This window comes from Erinaceus europaeus, chromosome 15 (assembly GCF_950295315.1).
Source record: "Erinaceus europaeus chromosome 15, mEriEur2.1, whole genome shotgun sequence".
NCBI classification, from domain to species: Eukaryota; Metazoa; Chordata; class Mammalia; order Eulipotyphla; family Erinaceidae; genus Erinaceus; species Erinaceus europaeus.
The window spans coordinates 32,705,538-32,732,188 of record NC_080176.1 but is presented as its reverse complement, the minus strand read 5'-3'; the positions used below and the strand labels follow the sequence as shown (position 1 = coordinate 32,732,188).

The 26,651-nt window shown below is 39.5% G+C and overlaps 1 protein-coding gene across 3 annotated transcripts in view; it reads right to left on the bottom strand.

Annotated features, from left to right (window-relative positions):
• Positions 1-26,651, bottom strand: part of GALNT17 (polypeptide N-acetylgalactosaminyltransferase 17) — a 518,762-nt gene that overhangs the window by 8,059 nt on the left and 484,052 nt on the right. For all 3 annotated transcript variants that reach the window (XM_060173552.1, XM_007523650.3, XM_060173553.1), the window contains one exon: positions 12,439-12,534. In XM_060173552.1, coding sequence (XP_060029535.1) covers positions 12,439-12,534 — 96 coding nt within the window. The remainder of the gene's footprint in view (positions 1-12,438; positions 12,535-26,651) is intronic.

Sequence of the window (26,651 nt, the reverse complement as noted above, 5' to 3'; positions counted from 1 at the left end):
TCTTGGACATTTTCAGACTCCTCCACCCCCAAAAACTGGAATACACCTTCTTTTCAAATCCACATAGCACATACTCAAGGATAGACCACATGTTAGGCCACAAAAACAGCATCAATAAATTCAAGAGCATTGAAATCATCCCAAGTATCTTCTCAGACCACAGTGGAGTAAAACTAACATTTAACAACAAACGGAAAATTATTAAAAGACACAGAATTTGGAAACTAAACAACATGCTCCTTAAGAACCACTGGGTCAGAGACTCACTCAAGCAGAAAATTCAAATGTTCCTGGAAACTAATGAAAATGAAGACACAACCTATCAAAATATTTGGGACACAGCTAAAGCAGTTCTGAGAGGGAAACTTATAGCCATACAATCACATATTAAACACCAAGAAGAAGCTCAAATGAACGACCTTACTGCACACCTCAAGGACTTAGAGGAAGAGGAACAAAGGAACCCTAAAGCAACCAGAAGGACAGAAATCACTAAAGTTAGAGCAGAAATAAACAACATTGAAAATAAAAGAACCATACAAAAGATCAATGAAGCCAAATGTTGGTTCTTTGAAAGATTAAACAAAATTGACAAACCCCTAGCCAGACTCACCAAACAAAAAAGAGAGAAGACTCAAATTAATAGAATTGTAAACGATGCAGGAGATATCACAACTGACACCACAGAAATCCAGAATCCTGCGAAACTTCTATAAAGAACTATATGCCACCAAGCTAGAGAATCTGGAAGAAATGGAACAATTCCTAGAAACCTATGCACTTCCAAAACTGAACCAAGAAGAACTACAAAATCTAATTGCACCAATCACAGACAAAGAAATTGAAACCGTTATTAAGAATCTCCCCAACAACAAAAGTCCGGGACCAGATGGCTTCACAAACGAATTCTACAAAACTTTCAGGAAACAGTTCATACCCATACTTCTTAAGCTATTCCATAAAATTGAAGAAACAGGAATACTCCCTTCCACCTTTTATGAAGCCAACATCACTCTGATACCAAAAGCTGATAGGGACAGAACATAAAAAGAAAACTGCAGACCAATATCTCTGATGAACATAGATGCCAAAATATTTAACAAGATCTTGGCCAACCGGATACAGCAACACATCAAAAAGATTGTTCATCATGACCAAGTGGGATTCATCCCAGGAATGCAAGGCTGGTTCAACATCCATAAGTCAATCAATGTCATTCATCACATCAATAAAAGCAAAGCCAAAAACCACATGATTATCTCAATAGATGCAGAGAAAGCCTTTGACAAAATCCAACACCCATTCATGCTCAAAACTCTACAAAAAATGGGAATAGATGGGAAATTCCTCAAGATAGTGGAGTCTATATATAGAAAACCTATAGCCAACATCATACTCAATGGACAGAAGCTGAAAGCATTCCCCCTCAGATCAGGGACTAGACAGGGGTGTCCACTGTCACCGTTACTCTTCAACATAGTATTGGAAGTTCTTGCCATAGCAATCAGGCAAGAGAAAGAAATGAAAGGAATACAGATTGGAAGGGAAGAAGTCAAGCTCTCACTATTTGCAGATGATATGATAGTATACATAGAAAGACCTAAGAATCCAGTAGAAAATTACTGGAAGTTATTAGGCAATATATAAATATATAAAGGTATCAGGCTACAAAATCAATGTACAAAAATCAGTGGCATTTCTTTATGCAAACACTAAATCTGAAGAAGACATCCAGAAATCACTCCCATTTACTGTTTCAGCAAAATCAATCAAATACCTAGGAATAAAGTTGACCAAAGAAGTGAAAGACTTGTATGCTGAAAACTATGAGTCGCTACTCAAGGAAATAGAAACTGATACCAAGAAATGGAAAGATATCCCATGCTCATGGATTGGAAGAATAAATATCATCAAAATGAATATTCTCCCCAGAGCCATATACAAATTTAATGCAATACCCATCAAAGTTCCACCAGGCTTCTTTAAGAGAATAGAACAAACACTACAATCATTTATCTGGAACCTGAAAACACCTAGAGTTGCCAAAACCATTTTGAGGAAAAGAAACAGAAATGGAGGCATCACACTCCCAGACCTTAAACTATATTATAGAGCCATCATCATCAAAACAGCATGGTACTGGAACAAAAATAGGCACACAGACCAGTGGAACAGAATTGAAAGCCCAGAAGTAAATCCCAACACCTATGGGCATCTAATCTTTGATAAGGGGGCCCAAAGGATTAAATGGAAAAAGGAGGCTCTCTTCAATAAATGGTGCTGGGAAAACTGGGTTGAAACATGCAGAAGAATGAAATTGAACCACTTTATCTCACCAGAAACAAAAATCAACTGCAAATGGATCAAAGACCTAGATGTCAGACCAGAAACAATCAAATACTTAGAGGGAAACATTGGTAAAACACTTTCCCACATACACCTCAAGGACATCTTTGATGAATCAAACCCAATTGCAAGGAAGACCAAAGCAGAAACAAACCAATGGGACTACATCAAATTGAAAAGCTTCTGCACATCCAAAGAAACTATTAAACAAACAGAGAGACCCCTCACAGAATGGGAGAAGATCTTCACATGCCAGACATCAGACAAGAAACTAATCACCAAAATATATAAAGAGCTCAGCAAACTTAGCACCAAAAAAGCAAATGACCCCATCCAAAAATGGGCAGAGAAACAAAACATTCACCTCAGAGGAGATCCAAAAGGCTAACAAACATATGAAAAACTGCTCTAGGTCACTGATTGTCAGAGAAATGCAAATTAAGACAACACTAAGATACCACCTCACTCCTGTAAGAATGGCATACATCAAAAAGGACAGCAGCAACAAATGCTGGAGAGGTTGTGGGGACAGAGGAACCCTTTTACATTGCTGGTGGGAATGTAAATTGGTACAGCCTCTGTGGAGAGCAGTCTGGAAAACTCTCAGAAGGCTAGACATGGACCTTCCATATGATCCAGTAATTCCTCTCCTGGGGTTATACCCCAAGGACTCCATAACACCCAACCAAAAAGAGGTGTGTACTCCTATGTTCATAGCAGCACAATTCATAATAGCTAAAACCTGGAAGCAACCCAGGTTCCCAACAACAGATGAGTGGATGAGAAAGCTGTGGTATACACAATGGAATACTACACAGCTATCAAAAACAATGAACCCACCTTCTCTGACCCATCTTGGACAGAGATAGAAGGAATTATGTTAAGTGAACTAAGTCAGAAAGATAAAGATGAGTATGGGATGATCCCACTCATCAACAGAAGTTGATTAAGAAGATCTGAAAGGGAAACTAAAAGCAGGACCTGATCAAATTGTAAGTAGGGCACCAAAGTAAAAACCCAGTGGTGAGGGGTAGACAGGCAGCTTCCTGGGTCAGTGGGGGGTGGGAGTGGGCAGGAGGGATGTGTCACAGTCCTTTGGTGGTGGGAATGGTGTTTATGCACACTCCTAGCAAAATGTAGGCATATAAATCAGTAGTTAATTAATATGAGAGGGGGAAAATCAATTGTATGTCTCAAAGTTTCTCAAAACACAAACTGAATCCTTTTAATATATAGGCTGTGTATTTGATATGCGGACTCTCTCAAAAGCCTAGACCAAGTAGATTAGAAGCATCCAATAGCACAGCTATATGCAAGATACTGGGTACTGTACAGCAAACCCTAACAAAAGGACTTTTCAAAGTTAACCCAATTACCAATGTGATGATAACATTAACTATCGATTGTCTTTTTGAACCCTAAGACAGCAGGATCCTCACATCTCCACTATAGAGCCCCTACTTCCCCCGGTCCTGGAACCCTTGGATAGGGCCCACTTTCCCGTATGCATCTCCCAATCCAAACCAAATAATATTACATCCGCCGATCACAACCTAACCAACGCAACGATTGCCACCTCAACATGCTTCACCTCAGACTGTGTCCAGAGACTTCACGTGTGGAATGACAACCCTTCAGCTTCATTACTCGGGTGAGACCTTTCCTTTAATAGTACACTCTAATTTCATCTCAGGTAGTTCACTTTCTAACAAAGTCCCATAACCTAGATATACACCAGTTTCTGTGAGAGAAAGCTTATGTGCACACGTATCCATAAACTACTGCAAAATATATACCTGAAAGCAGAAGTACACTAGAGTTTGCAGTGGGTACCTCCCTAACACTTCCTCTCCACTATTCCAAGCTTGGGATCCATGATTGCTCAACAAATTGTTTGGCTTCGTATGTTAACTCTCTTTTCAATCACCAGGTTCCAGATGCCACCAGGATGCTGGCCAGGCTTCCCTGGATTGAAGACCCCACCAATGTGTCCTGGAGCTCAGCTTCCCAGAGACACACCTTACTAGGGAAAGAGAGAGGCAGACTGGGAGTATGGACTGACCAGTCAACGCCCATGTTCAGTGGGGAAGCAATTACAGAAGCCAGACCTTCTACGTTCTGCAACCCTCAACGACCCTGGGTCCATGCTCCCAGAAGGCTAGAGAATGGGAATGCTATCATGGGAGGGGGTGGGTTATGGAGATTGGGTGGTGGGAATTGTGTGGAGTTGTACCCCTCCTACCTTATTTTTTTGTTCATTAATCCTTTCTTAAATAAAAAATTTAAAAAAATTTTTCATGTGAAAAGAAATGCCTCCCAAGGAAATAATCAGAACTGAACAAAATATATGTATAGTGTAGTGATTGCAACACTAACAAGATTATTGTTGTGTTATTATTGAAATGATAATTAAAATTATACAACCTTAGTGATTATTTTATTTTTTAATTATCTTTATTTATTGGATAGAGATAGTCAGAAATAGAGGGGGTAGGGGAAGATAGAGATGAAGAGAGACAGACACTTGCAGCACTGCTTCACTACTCCCAATGCTTCCCCCCTGCAAGTGGGGGATCCTTATTAGATCCTTACACATTGTAACAAGTGTACTCTACCAGATGTGTCATCACCCGGCCCCAGAAACTTTACTGATTATTGACATTATGTTGTAACATTATTGTAACATTAGAATGAAAAAGTGAGAACATCTTAAATGGGTCACACAATCTTGGTATTTGCCTGATGTTTCATATACTACAAGTGCTAAGAGACTGTGATCACTCTGTCTTCTATACAAAAGCTTTCCAGTCAATTCCATAATTTCCCCCCATCTCTTAAGTATTTGTTGACCTTATGATTATAGGCAACAGAATGTAATGAAAGAGAAGATACTCCTAGATTGGATCTCTACTGTGTATATTTTTACCATGTTGGTGGTAAGTGAGGCTGGATGCTGGAGGATGAGATACATGGTCCAGTCCAAAGCCAAGCAACTACTAGACAAAAGTGAAGGCCATCCTAGACCAGCATCTCTCACTGGCCTGGTAACTGACATGAATGAATTCAGGCAAGATCAGCTAAGCTTGACAGTAATTGTGGAACAGTGCAGGTGGGTCTGTAGACTAGTGAGCAAAAATAAATGCACATTAGAGGATGGTACGAGGCACACCAAGTAGCATGCTCATGTTACAATGGGGTAAAGTCCCTGTTCCCATCTGCAAGAGGGAAGTTTCACAAGTGCTGCATCTCTCTCTCTCTCTCTCAATCTCTCTTTCTCTCTCCCTCCTTCCCTATTTTCACCTCCCATCTCAATTTCTCTGATCTATGCAAAATATAAATACTTTCAAAATATTTCTAAAAGGATGCAGTAATCTGTGCTTTGTTGAAAAAATGCACATTATTTTATTCACCTGTCAATGACATCCCTTAGGAGCAGGGACTATGTCTAATGCAATTCATTCCTTGCTAGAAGAAAAATAAAATACACAGAGACTACTTTTTCAAAACACATTTGTGGATGAGCACATTTTAAGTATGACAAAAGCCATCAGTTAGAAACCACAGCCCCCACGTCTAGTTATTTAAAATCCACAAGCAAGTCTGGAAGAGTCCACTGTGTGTCCAGTCTCAGTACAGGCTCCTGGGAATACAGGATGTGAGTGCAACTGAGGCACCAGCATACTTACTGTGGGATAACAGAGGCAGGAGAGGTGATCTAATAAAGCAAAACTACAACACTATTGGCATGTATGAAGACAAACTCTCCCTTGTTCTTAAGCACCGCAATTGTGACAATAATCCTATGAAGTAGGTTCCATTTAAAGATGAGGAAATGTATGTGAAGATATCTGGCCACCTGGTTGTCACATGTCTCAGAGACCAGGCCTCTCCAGCCTGTAACATAGCTCTGCTACCTTAATCTTTCCTTCAAGGGTCAGATGTCCCACAGGAGTTCTCATCTCTAGAGATAGCTCTGTACCTCAAAAGGGAGCCACCTGCTCCCCCTCTAAATCCAGTGACTTATTAAGTGCCCTTGAGAGACATTTAAACATGCTTTAAACCAAAATTAGTACCAAATCAGAGTAATTTTCAGATGCAAACTGGTAGGAAAATCCAAAGGCCTCTCCCACCCCTCCCCCTAAACAATGCCTCCCTGAAGATATGCCTATTTGCCAAATCAAAGTGATGAATGACAGCAAATTGCCTTTATGTTCCCAGGAAAGTATATACAAAGCTGCTTATTGGAATTATGAATCAATCTATTATCCATTAGGCAAACGAGTAGTGCTAAGAACATTAATTAAATGAGTATATCTGTGACCCAGATGTTTAAAGAGTGGAGCTAAATGCCACTGGAAGTTAGAGGCTCTCCTTTCTGGGTCTGTTAGGGCATGGAAAGAGAGAAACTCAGGCTGCTAGGTCTCACAAAGACCAGGTGCCAGTCCCCAGTCAAGCAGGCATGGGGCAGTGGCAGAGGTGAGAAGGGGCTGGTAGGATCTTGTGTTCTGGGGCAAGGTAGTTCCTCACATAGAGAATACAAGAGCATATGCAAAAGCTCTGCTGCTAAGGCAGTGGGGTCAAGGCCTGGGTTTGTGTCTGAAAGGATGACAGGGCCCCAACGGACAATGATGGGTGCTAGAGCCTAAATTCCTCCCACGGTCTGGCCCTAGAGCCTTCACAATGCCTTTCTACCACCTTCTACTGACTCCAACCCATACTCTCACTTAGGATCTCTGGTTCCTGCCCTCTAAAAGTCTCTTGGGATTTACTTCTAGAGCCTTCTGGCATCAGTTTTCCTAGACCTCAACTCTGCCCCTTCCATCCCTCTCTGGCACCTAGTCATCTCATTTCAAGTTTCTGGGGCAATAGGGATCACATGTCCTAGAATTTCCTTTGACTCACGAGTCTTACTTCAATTCCCTGTCTTTTTCTCAAGCCACCCACATGTACCTCTTATCAATTTCTACAATCTAATAGCTAGGTCTCTATGTCCAGAATGTGTTTCTATAGTCACAGCTATAGTTACTCCTAATTTTGTCCTCTCACTTCTCAGTCTTGCAACTTGACTCCTACGCCCAACACATACACACACACACACACACACACACACACACACACACACACACACACACACACACACACACGCTTGATATTGCTCTACTTAAGGTCAACTAGATCCACAACTATCTACTTCATTTGCTTTTCCCTATTCTTTCTACTGAGCACTGGCTGTGGCTCAGAGGCCAGAGGCTGTATTAGGTGCCACCAAAACAACCTCCACTCCCTCCACTCCTCTCTTATAGAGTCTGCAACTTACAGATCTTCCAGTGGCATCTACATGCTAATTTGGCTAACAGCATCACTGTAATTAATTAGCATCAAATGTCTACCTCCAAGCTAAACATTTCCCATTTCCTTTAATTCCACATTTGTACAGCTGCATCCTATTGTTTGGATGTCTAATAAACATCTCAAAATTTTTTTTCTTGCCTCCAGGGCTATTGCTGTGTCTTAGTGCCTACTAAATACACTTAGTACTACAAATACACTGCTCCATTTTTTCCCTTTTTGTTGTCTTTGTTGTATCTCATTGTTATTGCTGTCATTGCTGTTGTTGTCATTGTTGAATAGGACAGAGAGAAACTGAGAAAAGGGGGAAAACATAGACACCTGCAGACCTGCTTCATGGCTTGTGAGGTGACCTCCCTGCAGGGGGGGAACCAGGGACTCAAACCAGGATCCTTGTGCCAATCCTTGCACTTTATGCCATATACACTTAACCCACTGCGCTATTGCCCAGTCCCCTAGACATCTCAAATTTACCTGATCAAACCTCACCCTTCCCTGTGTCCCTGCACTTCATCCTACATCTGTTCTGTGTTGGTAAAGGCAACTCCATCCTTCCAGTGGCTTAGACCAAACACTTTGGCACCATCTTGTTTTATCTTTTTCCTCTGACCCATCATATTCAATCCAGTATCAACTTGCATCTGGTCTTCACTTATATGGCTTTCTCCTGCTGGGAATACTGTGAGAACCAGGTTGAGCATGGTGAGGCTTTTCCCATTGAAAAATGGGGAACTGAGGAAACGAATCTGCCTGTCAGACTCTCTCTTGCTAAGGCTGAGATGGGGAGAGGTAGACCTCAGTTTTTGCTTCCCTGTCAGTTACTTTGCACCATGTGTGTTTAACCCACTGTGCTACCATCCAACTCTGGGGCACTCAGATGAATAAAGATTTGAACCGCCTTGCCACCACCAGCTTGTTTCCTGGGTCATCTCTCTCAAGTTGTTAGACTGACATCCTCCCAGTTCCAAAACACCTTCACCCCTCAGCTTGTTACACAATGATTTCCTAGTTTAGATCAGTTTACACCCATAAATACTGTATTAATTCAAATGAGGTGGCTTTAAATCAGAGTCAGGTCATGCCACTGCTCTGTTCTAAATCCACAGAATTTTCCCATATTGCTCAAAGTTAAGCCCCCCTCCCATTTTTTAAATCATCATTTACTTATTGGATAGAGACAGCCAGAAATCAATAAGAATGGGGAGTCAGAACCACCTGACACCAGAATTCTGTGCCTGCAACTTTGCATCAGTCTTTGTTTTTGGTGAGTATCCTTAGGACCATAGTTTTGTCACCTGACACCAGAATTTTGTCAACCTTTTGTTACCTGACACCAGAGACAAGTTTTTGTCACCTTTTTGTCACCTGACACCAGAATTCTGTGCCTGCAACAGTTCTTGTTTTTGGTGAATATCCTTAGGACCATAGTTTTGTCACCCTTTTTAGAAGGTTTGCAAAGGTTGTTGAATTTAGATGTTTCTTAAAGTGCTGACCAGTGCAGACAATTTCCTCTGGATTCTCATTATGTTTGACTCTCTAAGAGGACTTTCTTGGGCCAAAGAGTGTGTGTTTCAACCTGGGTAGTCACCAGAAGTTCAAGGTACCAAGTTTTCAGAAGAGAACTCAAATATGAAATGCATCTAAAGGCTCAGTCCAGGAAGTAAAGGGGCTGGCTGGAAACAGAATCTGTGAGTTAGCAAGGGAGCAGTCTTCCCTGCATCCAACATCAGAGTCCATTAGTTTGGAGAAAAAAAAATTCCAATATGCCTTCAGGATGCTATGGAAATTGTTGGTAGCAAGGCAACTTCCATGCTTCCCATCCAGTCTAGTTTTTAATTTACCATTATTTAAAGATTGAATTATCAACATGATTATAGGATAAGGTGGGTACAAGTCCGTACAATAACCACCACTAGAATTCTGTATTTCTCCCTGTTGCAAAGTTGCAGACACAGAATTCTGGTGTCAGGTGGTTAATATGCTCTGACTCACTCATCAGACTTTCATATCTCATAAATTTCTTCCTGATTATACTTTGCTATCAAACAGAAGGAGTCTCCTCCCACCCCATTTGGGAGACCATCTCTCTATGTTCCCTATTGCCTGAAAATTGATCTGTAATCTCTTGCTGTAGAAAGTTCATTTCTATGTGGATTTCCCCCATGAACTGTGACTTGTCTGTTGATGCAAGAGGAGGGAACCAGACTCTCTCCATTCAGCCACCTTGGTTTCTATTTCCTCAGTAGCTCATCTCTTTTAAGTTTTTACTTCTTACTAATTCTGGTCAGTCTTTTATTGGTTTATTTAAATTTCACTTCCATCACTGACTCCTTATCTCTTCCACTGCTTAATTTCTCTGCAAGCACATACTGTATTCTAATAGACTATGTAGCTTGCTTATTTACATGATTGATATTGCTGTACTCCACTAGAATGTGACAAACATGACGGTAGAAATCTTCTTTGTTTCTAAATATTGTATTAATTAGTGAAAGATAAAGGAGAAAAATAGAGATAGAGAAAGGCCACAGCACTGTTCAGCTATGGTTTATGGTAGTCTTGGGGTTTAAACTCAGTACCTCGGAGCCTCAGGCATGAAAATATTTTGAATAATCATTATGCTGTCTTCTCAGCCTGCTTGTTTTTACTCATAGATCTAGAAGAGTGCCTAGTACATGATAGACACAGTACCTGCTTTCAAGAAGCACAAATTTTGATAGAGATAAAGAGGCAAGAGAAGAGTGTAAATAAAACACTGAAACTACCTTCAGTGTGATGAGAACTGGGGTTGAGCCTGGGTCATGCACATGGAAAATAGTATATTATCCAATTAGCTATTTCAGCAGCCCAACAATTACACGATTTATTCACAGAGTAAAACAGAAAAAAGGAAATTACAGAAAAATGTGAAATAACCCTATGGAGAACATTGATATGTTCTTACACTCAGAACAGGAGAGACCAAATCCAGTAGAATGAGGTTGGAAAAGGGTCTTAGAACAGAAGGCATTTATGTGAAGCTGGATGAAATATGTCAGCCAAACAAACAGGAGAGGCCAGAGCAGACCAAAGGCAATCGGATGCCCACAAACCTAGAGCCCAGAAGTGAGGCAGACAAGCTAAGTGCACATCGATCCTCATGATGGTGTACAATTAATGGGGAAGAAGAGGGATGAAGGCCCATGATGAAGATGAGTCCACATTGGGCAAAACTGCTCTGGAATCTCAGGAACTGGGACTTTCCTGAGGAACCATCTGAACTGCAAGAGAACCACATGACTAAGTGGGCTTCAACTCCGGTGGGCATGATGGAAGTGAAAAGACTGATAAAGGAGAGAAGATGGAGTTGGAAGAGTACTGGAGAATGGGCCCACTGTCCCGGAAAAGTCCAGGCCATTGTTTCCATGAGATCCGAGAGGGTTGACCCCTAACTCTCCCTTCAGGTCCAGAGAAGGGCGGGTTCCTCCAGTCTCCGGAATTTATGACAGCTGGACACTTCAGACTGTGTTCATTACTCTGGTGAGACTTTTCCTTTCATAGTATTCTCTAATTCCATTACAGATGGTTCACTTCCTAACAGAGAACCAAAACCTAGATATAGACCAGGTCCCATGAGGTATGGCACATGTTTACATGTATCCATAAATTAGGGAAAAAATGAAAATTAGATGAAAATGAAAGCAAAAATGCACAATAATCTACAGTGAGTCAGTATATGCAGCAAACAAGTAGAAAGACATGCATATGTAAAAGACAGCATAAAGTTCCAAATGAAATAGTGTCTACTTAGAAGTAGATAACCTCCTCAACTACCTCCTATTACACTTCCCTCAGTCTCTCCAAAGCTGACCTTATCAAAGTAAGGACTACAAAAGCTGAATAAGGACAAGAGACTGGCATACTTGAATGATGACTCTGTAGTCACCATAAGCTGAGGCCCTAGTCAGGGAGTCCTGATATTCCCAAACAGATAATATGGGCCTAGACCTAGAATAAATCCCACTCTCCATTATTACTGGTCATCTCTACAGGAACTACTATGTTAATAGACCCCTCTGGGGGCTCCATAGGACCTTGCCCTCAAAATGGATCAACCACGGTAGAGAATGTTCCATCTTCCAAAGGGAGGGTGGACAACATACTCTATCTTCCACCTGAGGAAGATGGGTTCTGAAATTAGGGAAGCTTGGAATGTTCCTACTCATGACTACAGAATGTGAGCTCAGATCTACAGGGATGCAGAGGCCACATAGGCTCCTAAGCTGAATATGGGCCCAAGATCACACCAAATCAATGGGGTTGACAGTCAACAATATTTATACACTTTTTCCATGTTTGGGAGCTACTCTCTTCCCTGATCCACCTTTCTGCTCCTTTTTCCAGCCATGATACACTGAACACTGGTGTCAGAAAGACCTTTATTGCTTTACCTTCACCAGAAGCTACATTATGCTCAAGTTCTTCCTCCTTTTCTATTCCCACAACCCCCTTAAAGTCCCAGTCTAAGAGCAAAATATGAGTCTGCCATCTTCTCAGATTGCTAGCACTTGAATAAATTTCTTTTTCCTCTCAACAGTACCAGACTCGTGAACACAGGCTTTCAGGCAATAGGCACTGACATTTGGAATTTGATAAAATGTTAAAATCTCAAGTCAAATAACAAGTATAAAGCAGGGGATTGTAGAAGTCACCAAAGCCTCACATATCCCTTGTGGACTCTTCTGCTCAGATACAGGCTCCTACCTGTGGTCCCCAGCCATGACATGGATACAGTATTGCTGTGTGGTTCTCCAGTGGTCCCTGGTCCAAACACACATCTTTTGCCTTATTGTTACGAAGCTGTAGGGAGGAAAACATCAGAGTTCATTTCTGTAATTTCATGTAATTGCTGCTGTACAGTCACCATTCTCATATGCCTTGGCCCCTATTTCTTTCTCAATCTCTGTAAAAAACAAAAAAGGGGGAGTTGGGTGGTAGTGCAGTGGTTTAAGCATAGTTAGCTTAAAACACAAGGGCTGGCATAAGGATCCAAGTTCAAGTCCCCAGCTCCCAACCTGCAGGGGTGTTGCTTCACAAGCAGTGAAGCAGGTCTGCAGGTGTCTATCTTTCTCTCTCCCTCTCTATCTTCCCCATATCTCTACATTTCTCTCTGTCCTATTCAACAGCGATGACATCAATAACAACAACAATAATAACTACAACAATAAAGCAACAAGGGCAACAAAAGGGAATAAATAAAAATAAATATTTAAAAAAGGAAAAAAAAATGGCCTCCAGGAACAGTGGAGCTGCGCAGGTATGAGTCCCAGCAGCAAATAAATAAATAGATGATTTCTGAGTATCTATTTTATAATGTGGTGATTGTGTTATTACTTGAAAGTTGCTAAGAAATTTAAATCTTAAGTATTCTCATCACAAAAAAGAAATAGTAATTAGTTGATGAATCATGAGTTGAAGTTGTTAGTTAATGCTGTAACATAAATCATTTTACAATATATATGCATATCAAATCAACATAACATACAATATTACGTGTCAATTATCTCTCAGTAAACCTAGGGAGAGAGGAGAACACTGACTTGGGAAAATATCCTATAAACAATAGTGGGCATCCTATTAAAGCCAAGGTGCCAAGAATTTATAGAAAGGGATGGGAGAAGTGATGGGTTAAACATTTGTGCACAAAGTTCAAAACAAGATATCAAATGTAGAACCAGCTTATAAGCCCAGCACCATGATAGTTATTTTGTGTATATTTTATTTTATTAATTTTTATTTTTTCTCTTCAAAATAATAATTTTATTTCCTTTTGATAAATAACAAGAAGTGAATTTATTTGTGTATATTTCATTAAACTCCTTGTTGCCAATGCTTTCAAATATGAAAAAATCCAGACTTCTGGATAAAAATAAAATAAATAGAAAGTGTTAAACTGTCAATTGATCAAATTTTAGAACTTTTTAGTGTATTTTGCTTTTATATTTCATATATATATAAATATATATATATGCAGTATGATGAAATGTATTTAATGAAATCTAACAAAGCTTTCTGAATAAAGGATACAATAAAATTGCAGATGATAAAAGGAATTACTGTTTTGAGATATGAAAGCTGATATGTTGCTTTAGTATATTTATACTTAATAGTAAATTTAAATGTTTTATGGTTAGCAATTATTTACCTTTTTGAGAATTATCTGCTGGGATTCCAAGTGGCTTTATCATAATTTTTTTTTCATTTCTTCCTTTTTCTTTTTTATTGCTTTAAAAATTTTTATTTAATTATTTTGGATGGAGACAGAGAAATTGAGAGGGAAGGTGGAGATAGAAAAGGGAGACATCTGAAGCACTGTTTTATTGCTTGTGAAAGTTGCCACCTGAGTCCTTGTGCCCCTTACTATAGATTTCTAAGAGCTCTTAACATGTCATAAGCATTCCAGTTTTGTGATGAACTCATTTCCTGTAGTGATTTCAGAATCCAAGGTCACAATATTTTCTTTCCAATGTTTGTACAATCAAATTTATTATTGAGAAATGTAATACATATTTGTGGGGCTAAGCAGTGGTCCATGTGCAAGAGCCCAGGTTCACTCCTCTGATCCCCACCTGCAGAGGGACAACTTCATAAGCAGTAAATCAGCACTGTAGGTGCCTTTCTCTCTGTCTCCCCCATCCCTATCAGTTTTTCTCCTTGCTTTATTAATTATTAAAAGTAACTTTAATACATGTCTATGGAGAACCTGATAAGTTCCAGGCACTGTTCTGAATTTAACAAAAATAAACATAAGAGGAATCCTGCTGCTAATCCTGGTATGAAGAGACAAACAGACAAACACAAGAAGAGCTGGTACAATGACTGATTCACATCAAACTTCTAAGAACTTCTGGAGGCTTCTAGGAATACCAAAGGAGACCACCTGGGACCACAACAAGACAGGACTAGAATGACTTCAGGAACCCAACAAATCACTGGTGAGTGCAAACACGTGTGCTTCCTGGATGTAGAGGAGCCTAGGGAGAGATTAAGTGGCTGGTAACAGTCTGACAGTTTACCAGTTGAGACACCACCTCCAGTCTGTTTCACCAACAAGGGGACGGCTGAAGGGAGGAGAGGACTCCCCTGAGACTCACCAAGTGCAACTCTGAGTCTCCATTGCTACTGCCCTCAGAATCTGACCAGGAAACTCAGAAGAAGACCTATACCTTGGTGGCCTAGTGGTGGGCTGTGAAAGTCTCTTTGCATAACTACTGGATTATCTCTGCCCCAACATGCTTTATCTCTTGGTCATGAGTCAGTGATTAAGCTAAGAAGCCTAATTATAGTTTAAAAGCCCTCAGGCTCCCATAGACTACAGGGAAGAAAAAGAACAAAAGAGGCTTTTCAGCCTCTGAGCTCCAACTCAGGGATTAAAATACTATTGAAACAACTGTCAATTTCTACAACTGTGAACCCTTTAATTACCTTACTTAGACACAAGTCAATCTAGGCAATAGTGATCAGTAATTTCAAAAGTACTGAGAGAGGGAACTCATAATATATAAAATGGTTAAACCAACAAGAAGAAATATTGGAGAAATGAACCAGGACAAGAGTCCAGCTAAAATCCCCCCAAAGGTTAAAGCACAAAATAATGAAGGCAGCATCCAAGCTTCTAAGAACAAAGTCCTTGACCCATTTGAGTCATTTGGAGGCCAATGGGAGTTGACTTCTGAGTTTGACAAATGTGAGTAGAAGGGAAGCTGCTTTGTTCTGATTTTTACATTGAGTGGTAGCAATATAGAATTTTGCTTTATTTATTTATCTGTTTATATATTTATTTTTACCAGACCACTACTCAGTTCTGTCTTGTGGCAATACAGGGAACTAAACCTGCAACTTCAGAGTCTCAAGCATGAAAATCTCTTGTTACCACTGTTATGTTATTTCCCAAAGTGGACTTTTACTTCCCATCATATTGCTGCACATGTATGCTTAATAAATGACACACAAGGTAGTATGATCTGGCCTCCAAATTTCTGATCAGAAAAACTGGGGACCCAATTTTTCTTTCTACTTGTGAAAAGGCAGCAGCATGTATTTGCAATAGGGCATAATGCATATGTACATCTTTCTTTTATAATGAAGTCAAAAGAAAATTAAGTTACATTCTGATAAGACTTTCCAGCTAGGTGGTGTACCAGGTAGAGCATAGCACACATGTCACCATGTACAAGGACCTGGGTTCAAGCTCTGGTCTCCATCTGTAGAAGGAAAGCTTCATGAGTGGTGAATTAGTGCTGAAAGTTTCTCTACTTCTTTCCCTCTCTATCATCCTCTTGACTATTGATTCCCTCTGTCTCTATCTAATAAGAACAAACCAATCAAAATATATATTCAAAAAAACAACAACTTTCCAGCTAACAGAGATGAATGCAAATGTGAAAATCAAGGAAAAGTAGCTTGTTTCCTAAGTAGAATGGGCCACCAATAATGTGGGCAAGACAGAAAATCCTGGGGCCCAGGGTATCTGTCTCCCTTTGCTACTATGCTACTAGGAGAGAACATCAAATAGAGCTCTTTGTATAGTGACAGAAAAAAAGTCATTCTTAAAAAAGGTATGAAATGTGGGGCTGGGTGGTGGTGCGCTAAATTGAGTGCATATATTACAACGAACCCAGGTTTAAGCCCCCACCTGCGGGAGAAAGCTACAACAGGGGTTTAGCAGGTCTTCAGGTATCTCTCTCTTACTCTGTCTGCCCCACCACTCTCAATATCTAGCTGTCTCTATCAAATAAATAAAGAAAAAAGAGGGGGAAAATGTTATGAAATGCAAATGAAATTTAAGCAAGCTGGAGTTTACAATCTATTTTTTAAATTATCTTTATTTATTGGATCGAAACATCCAGAAATTGAAAGGGAGATAGAGAGATAAAGAGACAGAGAGACACCTGCAGCACTGATTTGCCACTTGCAAAACTTTTGCAAACTTGCAAAACTTTTGCAAACCTGGGTCCTTGCACATTGTAACATGGATGCTGGAGGGAAGAGTCAAGATGATGTCATGATGACATCTGACTTTCTCTCTGCAAAGAGGATTTCCTGGGTATATAGATTGAGGGCAGGATTTCCAGGCCAGTGGTTGAGGAAGTATACAGAAGAGGTCAAAGCAGAACAAAGGGGGAAAGCCACAGATCACATAAAGGCTAGAACGGGCTACAGAAAGGACAACAACATACCAGATCCTGAGCCACAGAGCTGTGTGAGTTACTGTGTGATTTACAATTACACCTCTCTACTGACCCCCACCTCTACCTTCCTCACTCCAGAGGGGTAAGGGAAAAAGTTACAGACAAAGGGGGACCTCCTGTGGAGATGGCCTCATTCTCAGGATTCTGAGCTCAGTAGGCAGTCATCAGAAGGAAGTGTTTTTTTTTTCTTCTTCTTCCTTTTATCCCCTCAAGAGGGCTGGAACTCTCTCTTATTGGTCAACTTCCTTGACCAATCTTGTGCCTCTTCTGGGACAGTGAGATTAGCTCATTTGGAATAGTAAAATAGTAGACTGGTCTTTAGATGCCTGTTTCCCTTCTTTTTTTTTCTTTCTCTCAGTTTTCTCTATTTTTTTTTTCCAATTTTCTTTCCTTTTCTTTCTTCTTTCTTTCATTCTCTTTCTAGTTTGATTGTCTCTTCATAGCTGTTAATTTATTTCCCCTTCTTATCACTTTGACTAAAATTAGCCTTTGTTGGTGGTGCATTGCATTTACTGATGATGGGTTATGCTCTCTATTGTGATAGTAGTGGTTTTTTTGTTTGCTTGTATGTTTTCTTTTTTTTTGTTTTGTTTTGTTTTTTTTCTTTCTTCTATCTTTTCCTTCTCTACGATTTGTTTTGTTTTTGGTGGGGAGAGTTTTTGTAGCTTATAGGCTTTAGTTGAACTATATTATCACTTTTGTTGTTTTTGTATTTGCTGAGGTTTGTGACCTCAGTTGTAAAAGGCCTTTGGTTTAGTGGGGCTTAACATGAATGTAAATAGCCAAGGCAAAAATTTACAAAACATATCAATTAAAAAAATATGGCTAGGGCGGAGCCAAGATGGCAGCTTGGCTTGGAGACAACACCTGGAGTCAGCTCTGCAAGAAAGCTGCTTTCAACCTGGGAATAGGGTGAGGGTAGGATTTTTGGGCCAGTGCTGGATGGGGAGAGCAGGAAATAGTCAGGGTGGCACCAAAGAAGAGTCCTATAATCCATTCTTGGGCTGGCAAACAGAGGCTGAAAAGGACAAAGGCCGGAAGTTTCAGCTGAGCTATTTCTTTCTGCACTATTCCCCATCACCACCAATCCCTCCCCCCACACACATACTGGCTGCTCCTGGCAGACTTCCTGTTGAGCTAATTTCTTTATCAAGATTCATGGCTCAGCAGGAGTGTCATCCAAAAAAGGGAGGATATTACCCCAAGCAAAGGTTTTTTTTTTTTTTTTTTTTTTCTTTTTGAAGAGGCTGGAGCTCTACCTGAGTGACAGAATACCTGACCAATCAGGGTTTCAGCCTTGCCTGGGTTAGATTACCTGTCTTCCTTCATATACCTCTTGAGTTTGTTTGATAGTTGAATCTTGTAATTGTTTGTTTTTGCTTCATTTAGGAAGGGGACCAGGCTGTGTGCAGCCAATCTGGAGTGGTCTAAGCTGTGCACTGTTACAGTTTTTTAATTCTATTTTATTTTATTTTTAGTATTATTTTTATTATTAACTGCACTTGTCTCTATTCCCTCATCTCCAGGTTGACCAAAATTAACTGTTGTTGCTTTTCCCATTGATATGTGACTGGGTGTGCTATCCATTGTAGGAGGAAATTGCTTCTCTCTTTTCCACTTTCCTTTTTCTCTCCTGCTAGCTGATCCAAAAAATTTCTTTCCTTTCACTGCTTTTTTTTTTCCATTTTCTTTCTGTGTTCACTGGCACTTCTTTGTGGAAGAAGTCTGACTCAGTGTGGACTCTTTCTCTGTGTGTGTCTCTCTCTTCTCCTTTCCTTTCTCTGTGCACTATTTCTAGAATTCATAGTTGACAGTTGATTTCTGTAATTGTCTATTCTTGCTTTGTCTTTTTTCTTTTATTTTTCTTTCTTCTTTTTGTTTTTTTGAGTGTTGCTTGGCTAACTGTTTTTGGTTAAACTGCATCAATCTTTGCGTCAGTTGCTTTTGTACCTTCTGAGGTTTGTGACTTCATTTGTGAAAAGATTTTACTTTAGTGTGGCTTGTACTCACACAACACAGCAACTGAAGAACAACAGGACAGAAAATACAAACCACATCAATTAAAAAACATGGTTAAGGGAGTCAGGCTGTAGCGCAGTGGGTTAAGCGCAGGTGGCGCAAAGCACAAGGACCAGCATAAGGATCCCGGTTCGAACCCCGGCTCCCCATCTGCAGGGGAGTCGCTTCACAGGCAGTGAAGCAGGTCTGCAGGTGTCTATCTTTCTCTCCTACTCTCTGTCTTCCCCTCCTCTCTCCATTTCTCTCTGTCCTATCCAACAACGATAACAACAATAATAACTACAACAATAAAACAACAAGGGCAACAAAAGGGAATAAATAAATAAAATAAATATTAAAAAAAACGTTTAAAAAAACATGGTTAAATCAAGAACAAATAAAACTGCTACCACAATAAATCAGGACAGGAGCCCAGAAGAAACTCCAAATAAGTCAGAAGCAACTATACATAAGGAAACAATAATTGAACCATTAATCACAAAAATGAGGACAGCTATTGAGGAAAAAGCTATCAGAAGTAGGGAAACAACAGATGAGGCTCTCAAGGAAAATACTAGCTACCATGAGGTAATTATAGAATTGAAAGCTGAAAATAGCTGAGCTAATAGGTCTTATTTTCTTTGAACCCTCCAAACATTTTTATTTCTTCCTTAATTTCCTCTTTGACCCAGTTAAGTAGTGTATCACTGACCTTTCACATTTTGGGACTATTACTAATCTTTTGTTGATTGTTAAGTGTTAGTTTAATATTACTCTGGTCTGAGAAGATACTTGGGATGATTTCAATGCTCTTGAATTTGCTGATGCTGTCTTTGTGGCCTAATATATGGCCTATCCTTGAAGACCAATGTGGACTTGAATAGAGTGTGTATTCCAGTTTCTTGGGGTGAATGACTCTGAAAATGTCCAATGGTTTTATCTATCTCCTTATTTATCTCCCTTATTTCTTTATTGATTTTCTGCCTAGATGATGTGTCAAGTTGAGATAGTGGGGTTTTGAAGTGTCCTACTATTACTGTGTTGCTGTTAATATATTGCTATAACTCTTTCAGTAGATGTTTGATGTATTTAAATGGCTTCTCATTGGATGCATAGATGTTAATAATTATTAAGTTCTCTTGATTGACTGATTCTCTGATCATTAAGTAATGTCCATCCCTATCTTTTTAAATTTTATTTATTTTAAAGTCTATCATGTCAGATATGAGAATAGCTGTTCCTGCCCTTTTTGTGGGCCATTAGCTTGTATGATAGTTTTCTATCCTTTCACTTTGAGTTTGTGTTTGTACGGTTTTGTTAGGTGGGATTCCTGTAGTTAGCATATTGTTGGGTTGTGTTTTCTGATCCATCTTTCTACTCTGTGCCTTTTAATGGGCGAATTCAGGCCACCGACATTTATTGGTATCTTGGATTGAAGATATTTATCACCATTGTTGTAGATTTTTATAGTGTTCTGATATATGGCATATTTATGGTGGTCTGACTGTTTATACAACTCTGAGTCTCCATTGCTACTGCCCTCAGAATCTGGAGCAGTGGCAGGGAGGCCCTGTACTGACATCAGGGGACAGAGAACTGACCAGGAAACTCATGAGAAGACCTATACCTCGGTGGCCTAGCAGTGGGGCTGTGAAAGTCTCTTTGCATAACTACTGGATTATCTCTGCTCCACCATGCTTTATCTCTTGGTCATGAGTCAGTGATTAAGCTAAGAAGCCTAATTATAGTTTAAAAGCCCTCAGGCTCCCATAGACTACAGGGAAGAAAAAGAACAAAGGAGGTTTTTCAGCCACTGAGCTCCAACTCAGGGATTAAAATACTATTGAAACAACTGTTAACTTCCACAACTGTGAACCCTTTAATTACCTTACTTAGATACAAGTCAATCAAGGCAATAGTGATCAGTAATTTCAAAAGTACTGAGAGAGGGAACTCATAACATAATATATAAAATGGTTAAACCAACAAGAAGAAATATTGGAAAAATGAACCAGGACAAGAGTCCAGCTAAAATCCCCACAAAGGGTGAAGCACAAAATAATGAGGTCAATATCCAAAGACCAGCTAAACACCAACTAAATAATGACAGGAGTGAAGAAAGAGTTTGAAAGAACTGTCATCAGAAATACAGAAACAACAAATAAAACTCTGGAAGAAAACACTAATTATCTCAAGAGAGCTGAAAACTGAAATAGCTGAGCTAAGAACACAACTAGCTGAACAAGCTAAAACAGTATCAGAACAGGGCAACAAAATAGATGAACTCCAGAAAACAGTAGAGGAGAGAGAGAATAGAATCAATGAGGCTGAAAACAGAATTAGCAAGATCGAGGAGAAATTAGAGACAACTAAAAAAGAAGTAAGAGATCTCAAAAAGAAATTAAGAGATGCTGCAAACAACAACAGAGACATATGGGATGACTTCAAAAGAAACAATATACACATTATTGGCATACCAAAGGAAGAAAGAGGAGAGGAAGAAAGCATTCTTCAGGCCATAATAGCTGAGAACATCTCTAGTCTAGACAACATCAAAGACATAAAGATTCAAGAAGCCCAGAGGGTCCCAAACAGAATTAACCCAGACCTAAAGACAACAAGATACATCATATTTAGAATGGAAAGGAATAAGGATAAAGAAAGGATCCTAAAGGCTGCAAGAAAAAAAAAACAAAGAATCACCTACAAAGGAAAACCCATAAGATTAGAAGCAGACTTCTCCATACAAACGCTACAGGCCAGAAGAGAATGGCAAGATATCTATCGAGTGCTCAATGAGAAAGGCTTTCAGCCAAGAATACTATATCCTTCTAGACTGTCATTCAGACTAGATGGAGGCATCAAAACCTTCTCAGACAAGCAACAGTTGAAGGAATCAACTATCACCAAGCCTGCCCTGAAAGAAGTTCTGAAAAGTCTCCTATAAATAGACCACCATAAATAGGCCATATATCAGAACACTCTAAAACTCTACAATGGAGTTAAAATACCTTCAATTTTTGATATCAATAAATGTCAATGGAATGAATTCACCTATTAAAAGACACAGAGTGGGAAGATGGATCAGAAAACACAACCCAACAATATGCTGTCTGCAGGAAACCCATCTAACTCAACAAGACTGACAGACTCAGAATGAAAGGATGGAAAAGGATCATACAGGACAATGGCCCACAAAAAAGGGCAGGAACAGCTATTCTCATACCTGACATGATAGACTTTAAAATAGATAAGATTAAAAAAGGTAGAAATGGACACTACTTAATGCTCAGAGGATCAACAATCAGAGGACTTAACAATTATTATTATCATCCAGGCATAAAATCAATAAAGACATAAAGGAGCTAAATGAGGAGATAGATAAACTAGAACTACTGGACATTTTCAGAGTTATTCACCCCAATATTCTTGCCTTCAGGTTAGTAATTAGTCAACAATTTATTCTGCTTTATATCTTAACCCTTTTTCAATCAACAGTTTCCAGACCTACTATTTTGCAAACCAGACTTCCCTGGGCAGAGGACTCCACCATGTGTTTTGGAGACCCACCATTTCTCCAGATAATAATATGTGTCTACATGCATATTAGCTGTCAGGACCAGGCTAAAACTAGTAAAGGCATGGCCCCTTGAAATATACCTAAAAACAGACTTACCAGCTTTTTCCAAAATGGATACCCCAAATCTTCATCTGCAATATTCTTGCCTTCAGGTTAATAATTAGTCAACAATTTATTCTGCTTTATATCTTAACTCTTTTTCAGTCAACAGTTTGCAGATCTACCATTTTGCAAACCAGACTTCCCTTGTCAGAGGACTCCACCATGTGTTTTGGAGCCCCACCAAGAGAGAGACAGGCTATAGATAGACCTGCCAATGCCCACGTTCAGCAGAGAAGCAATTACAGAAGCCAAATATCCCACCTTCTGCACCCCACAATGATCCTGGGTCCATACTTCCAGAGTGATAAAGAATAAGGAAACTCTCAAAGGAGAGTATTGGATATGGAGCTCTGGTGGTGGGAATTGTGTGAAAATATACCCCTCATATGCTATAGTCTTATCAATATTTCCATTTTATAAATAAAATTAAAAATATATATGGTCAAATGGAAAACAACTAAATCAACCATGGCAATGAATCAGGTCAAAAGCCCAGAAAAAAATTCCATGTAAACCAGAAGTAACTATAATTAAGGAAAATATCCTTAACATTAATTGACCTATTAATCACAGAAATGAGGACAGCTACTGAAGAAAAGAATATCAAAAATAGGGAAACAACAGATGATACCCTCAAGGAAACATGGGTGCTCAACCAGGTGTGCCACTACCTGGTCCTGCAATGTAAATCATATTAACAAATGCAGAAGAAGCTTGCTGAAGAAGGCGAGAGGCAGCTACATTCTTGTACTACATACTACCAGACTCTCTGTGTTAGAGGCTCTGAGGTTAATGATTTTGAAAATCAGAGGTCATTATAATGTAATTAAGAACAAGATATATGGGGTCAGGTGGTGACTCACCTGGTAGAGTTCACATATTATTACCATGCTCAGGGACCTAGGGTTCAAGACCTCGGTCCCCACCTACAGCTTCAAGAGTGGTGGGTCAGTATCTCAGACATCTCTCATTCTCTTTGTCTTGCTCTACTCTTCCCCCTTTCTAGCTCTCAGCTTATATCAAAAAAAAAAAAAAAAAGGAAAAAGTGGTCATCAGGAATGGTTCAGTCTTATAAGCAATAAATCCAAGTGATAATCCTGTTGGTAAAACAGTCATAAAATCTATACTGCTCATATAAGTAGAAAGATTTTTGAAGATTTAAAACAAAACATAATCTACCTATATAAGAGGAAAGAATAGGGATTGCTCTGGAAATATGAATTAGTACAGAAGAAAAGACAGTCAACAGAATTGTGCATGAAAATGGAAGACTAAAACCCACACATGTAAATATGCTAGTTCCTCTGCCTTCTTTCTTCCCTCACTGGAGTATCTGGGTGTAGCAAAATGAACCAGTAGAAGTGAGTGTTTAAAAACAGAGCTGTCCAAATAATGGCAAATGTTAACACCAAACTGGATTTTATTAGTTTGATTGACTTCATATACCATTACAGCCCATCTGAAATATAATTCAGGGTATGGTGAGCTCTGCAAGCAGAGGAGTAATAGAAGCAAATGCCATGAAATGTCAACAATGATCAGATCTGGGAGTTCAGATTTAGAGTGAATTTGGTTTTCATCTTTATTATTATATTTTTTCTATAGGCAATGGGCACTGGATTTATTTACCAAAGAGGAGAGGAAATTTTGTGAAAACAAAACACTCTCCTTCGGTCAAAATCTGACTGTGATCTCTATGTTCTCTAAACATGACTCTAAAAACACTGACTTTCAGTTCCAGAGGCTTTGGGATTATGCAGTGCATTTCCTATGAAACTGGCCACCATTCAGCCACAATCTAGGAATTCTCATTTTTTTTAACTTTTTAAAAACATTATTTATTTATTTATTCCCTTTCGTTGCCCCTGTTGTTTTACTGTTATAGTTATTATTATTGTCGTCATTGTTGGATAGGACAGAAAGAAATGGAGAGAGGAGGGGAAGACAGAGAAGGGGAGAGAAAGTTAGACACCTGCAGACCTGCTTCACCACCTGTGAAGCGACTCCCCCGCAGGTGGGGAGCTGGGGGCTTGAACTGGGATCCTTACGATGGTCCTTGGGACTTGTGCAATTCATTTTTAAGTAGCTATTTTCCTCCTGAACACAAAGTTACCACATTAGTGATAATTGAGAAAACAGTACAAAACATTCACACTGCCTGTCCCACTACCCAGAGGTAACAAAAAAATATCATTTCAGGGCCAGATGGTGGCACACTTGGTTGAACACATATGTTATCATATGCAAGGAACAGGGATCCTACCTGTATGGGAGAAGTTTCATGAATGGTAAGGCAGTGTTTGTTGTAGGTGTCTTTTTCACCCTTTCTCTATCGCCATCTTAATTTCTCTCTCAATAAGTGAGTAAATAAATTTTAAGAATACAAAAAACAAAAACAACAAGTATTTCAAGCAAGAGCTTCTCCAACTTCATAGTTCTGACTTTTTAATTTTCCACTTAGGTGTTATCAATGTTTTAGCATCCTGGTATACTTTTGTAAACACTCTTGAAATGGTTGCAAAACATTTTAAGTCACAAATGTGGTGCATACACATAAACTTTAAGTTAAATGGAAAATATCTGTTCCACCACTGCAAAAAATAAAAAAATTACCAGGATATATAATTTACTCTCAAATTCTGACCTCATTTTCTACTTTATGCTTGAGAAGAGGCCAGAGATGAAAGTATACTTTCAGATCTACAGGATGCAGAGGTCACATAGGCTCCTAAACTGAATATGGGCCCCAGATCAGATCAAATCAATGGGGTTTACAGTCAATAATATTTATACACCTTTCTCATATTTGGGAGCTACTCTCTTCCCTGATCCAGCTTTCTGGTCCTTTTTCCAGCCATGACATCATCTCCCCAGACAAGAACTTGGATCCACCTGCATATGAGATTTCAGGCTCGGGGAAAAAAAAAAACTAGTATAGCCACAGGCCCTTTGGAATATAAATAAAATATATCTACTAGCTATCTACGAAACTGAGACCTTCCCTAACTCTTCTTCTGCACTATTTCAGCCTTTAGGTTCATGATTAGTCAATGATATGTTTGGCTTTATATGTTAACTCTATTTTCAGCCACCAGGTTCCAAATGATAGCAGGATGCCAACAAAACTTCCCTGGACAGAGGACCCACCAATGTGTCCGGCAGCTCTGATTCCCCAGAGCCCCACCCCATTAGGGAAAGAGACAGAGAGGCTGGGAGTATGGATCAACCTGTCAATGCCCATGTTCAGGGGGAAGCAATTACAGAAGCCAGACCTTTCACCTTCTGCACCCCATAATGACCTTGGGTCCATACTCCCAGAGGGATTAAAAAATAGGAAAGCTATCAGAGGAGGGGGATGGGATATGGAGTTCTGGTGGTGGGAATTGTGTGGAGTTATACCCCTCTTATCCTCTGGTTATGTCAATGTTTTCTTTTTATAAATAAATAATAATAATAAAAAAGAAAGTATACTTGCTATTAAGCCTAAGTGTGGTTCAAACCACTTGATGTCAACCTAACTTTCTTGGGCAAACAACCTCACCAATGTGTCCTGGAACCCTACCTCCCCAGAGCCTTGCCCCACTATGGAAAGATAGAGACAGGCTGGGGTTATAGGCTGACCAGTCAATGCCCATGTTCAGGGAGAAGCAATTACAGAAGCCAGAGCTCCCGCCTTCAGCACCCCATAAAGATCTTTGGTCAGTACTCCCCGAGGGATAAAGAACAGGGAACCTTCCAATGGAGGGGATGAGACAATGAACTCTGATGGTGGGAAATGTATCCCTCTTATCCCAATCTTGTCAATATTGTCAATTAAAATTAAATCACTAATTTAAAAAACGGGGGGGAGTTTGCTTCAACCCTCTCCAGAGGATACGTGGGGTTTTTGCACATAAGAGTCTGCTGACATGGTACCAACATATATTTTAAAAAATGCATCTTTGTTCAGTAAGAAAGAAAAATATTTGATGTGTTTAAATATTTGTTTAATAATTTATTTCAAATAGAGACAGAGAGCGGTTGAGAGGGAGGGAGGAGACAAGGAG